This window comes from Perkinsus marinus (assembly GCF_000006405.1).
Source record: "Perkinsus marinus ATCC 50983 genomic scaffold scf_1104296965578, whole genome shotgun sequence".
NCBI lineage: Eukaryota > Perkinsozoa > Perkinsida > Perkinsidae > Perkinsus > Perkinsus marinus.
Genome location: NW_003204277.1, coordinates 293,854 through 296,112, shown reverse-complemented (window position 1 = coordinate 296,112; position 2,259 = coordinate 293,854). Strand labels below are relative to the sequence as shown.

The 2,259-nt window shown below is 47.5% G+C and overlaps 2 protein-coding genes across 2 annotated transcripts in view; both read left to right on the top strand.

Moving 5' to 3' along the window:
* Pmar_PMAR006673 (hypothetical protein) overlaps positions 1-603 on the top strand; it is a gene marked incomplete at both ends in the record, with an annotated part of 2,008 nt that extends 1,405 nt beyond the window's left edge. Inside the window, 2 exons of the mRNA XM_002769587.1 lie at positions 51-163; positions 535-603. Coding sequence (XP_002769633.1) covers positions 51-163; positions 535-603 — 182 coding nt within the window. The remainder of the gene's footprint in view (positions 1-50; positions 164-534) is intronic.
* A 19-nt stretch (positions 604-622) lies between these two features.
* On the top strand, positions 623-2,119 carry Pmar_PMAR006672 (gag/pol/env polyprotein, putative; the record flags this gene model as incomplete). The annotated part of the gene is made up of 1 exon (XM_002769586.1): positions 623-2,119. One exon carries the CDS (start codon positions 623-625, stop codon positions 1,973-1,975), a length of 1,353 nt encoding a protein of 450 aa, XP_002769632.1. The 3' UTR covers positions 1,976-2,119.
* Between the last annotated feature and the right edge of the window lie 140 nt (positions 2,120-2,259).

The window sequence follows — 2,259 nt, the reverse complement described above, 5'->3', positions numbered from 1 at the left end:
CGTTAACAAGCACAGTAGTTCGTGTGAGACGACTCTTGTGTTATCTTCAGATGCTTATGGACTGCTCACTTTTCCTTATAAGACCTCATCGAGCCATCGTTGTCTTCGATCATTGTGGATTGACGAAGAGACTTTGACTCAGGAGACTGGTTCTTCCCCTGAGGTGCGACCCTCAACCGTTTTAGCAGTGACTGCTCCGGTATCTCCCTATTCAGACCTAACTGCTGTGGGTAACATGACTCGTGAAGATGTCATTATTCATCTCCAGGAGGCTCTGCAAGATCGAGAGTTTTGTAAATCTACCTTACTTTTTCGTGGGGTTAGTTTACTCTCTATACTTCTTGCGCTTGGTGTTCATCCAGTGCACAATGGTGAGAAAATCTCTGCAGGAGTACGCGCGCTCTGTGAAGGAGATCGTGCATCCTTTCAATGGGATATTAATCATAAACTACTTTTCTTCCGAGATGTTAAGCTCAGCCCTTCATGGTATATTTATGCCTGTACTCCCCGTTCACAGCATTGGATCCTATACAGGTTTCACTTTTCTCCTCTACTCGGTTGCCACCGGTCTGTGGCCCGGTGTGTGTCAGCGGCCTTATCTGATGGTTGGTATTTCTTACGTATGCCGAGCATCCTCAAGAAGTGGATCCGTTCCTGTAAGGAATGTCAGCTTACCAGAACGGGTGGACTTAATCCTGTTCAACCTTCTCTTTTCCGCCGAGGTGCTGGCCGTTTCTCCGAGGTTCAACTTGACTTCCTTGGACCTATCTCTGACTCGTCTGACCACTCAGAACCTAATAACTGTACCTATCTGACTATACTCGTGGATAGTGCTACTCAGATGTGTATGGGTTGTCCTGCCCAATCGACTTCCACTTCATCTGTCATCTCAGCTGTGCTTCAATGGTGTGCTATTTTTGGACCCCCTTCTGTGCTACAACTTGATAGCCCTCCTGCGCATAGCTCTGACAAGCTATCCCGGTTCCTAACGGTTCTGGGTATCGAACGATCCCTTGGTGTTTCTCGTCGTCCTCAATGCCAAGGTCGTGTGGAAAACGTCATCAAAGAGATCAAACTAGCCATGTCTACTAACTCCATCTTATCTCCGGGTCGTCTTCCATGGTGGGTTATCGCACAATCGGTTATTTCGGTCCACAACAGCAGCAAGATAGCACTATATGGTTTCAGTCCCTCTGAGTTGGCCTTTGGCATTGCTGATCCTTTTCTCCCTTCAGCAGCTCTACTTGACCCGCAGTCTGATGCGGAAGCTTCCTCTATCGATCAGTTTAATGATTCTTGGTCAGAGTTTCGTAATCAAGTTGTCGATAATTTCTATATTACTAGAGCCATCGCTGATGATGTAGCTCATAAGCTTGAAATGGTTCAACTGGCTCACGAAGTGCCCTTGTACACTTTTTCGCCTGGAGATCAGGTTCGGCTCTGTCGACTGGAGAACAACCACAGAGTCTTACGCGGGCCTTTCACTGTTACAGACTTGCATCCTTCTAACCCCTATCTCTATCGTCTTTCAGATTGGCCGGGATGGGTAAGTCTTGGTCAACTACTGCCCTTTCGTCAAGATTCATCCCTTGATGATTTCACCAACGCTGTTCATCATCATGAAGCCTATACCTCCGGTATTTTCTCTCTCTCCTTGCCTGACGACGTGAAGATTGAGTTACATGATGCCGAGCCCGGCAACTTCGTGATAATAGCTGAGGATGATACAACTGGTCCTGAACCTACCAGAACTCTCCGTATTGGTGAGATTGACCAGAAGCTTCCTGATGGTTTCAAGATCATTATGTTGAACAAATCTGCCCGTGGCTCCTGGACTCTACCACCAACTCGTGATCGTGTTTCCTTCACATGGGATGTCAATTTTGCTGATGTTATCGGTGTCTTCCGCCCTACACGGACACGACGACTGCCCCCATCTCTTCTCTCTTGGTTGAAGACACATGGAGCTTTGTGATGGTCTCACTCACACATCGATGTCTAGATGCTGTCTGGGGGGCGTGCACACGATATCTCGTGAATAGTCGACACATCTATCCATCTCTCTCTGTCCCCTTGTGCCAGTGTTACCAGCGCTGGCCCTGTTGATCGATATCCTAAGCTCTGCTTAGCTTCTATGTGACATAGTCTAGCGTTGCCTATGGCAACTTGCCATACTACTCGATAACTACCTAATCATTTCCCTATGACTGAGACAAGTGTTACTTCAAGTGGGGGTGAGGGAGGCAAGACGGACAAAGA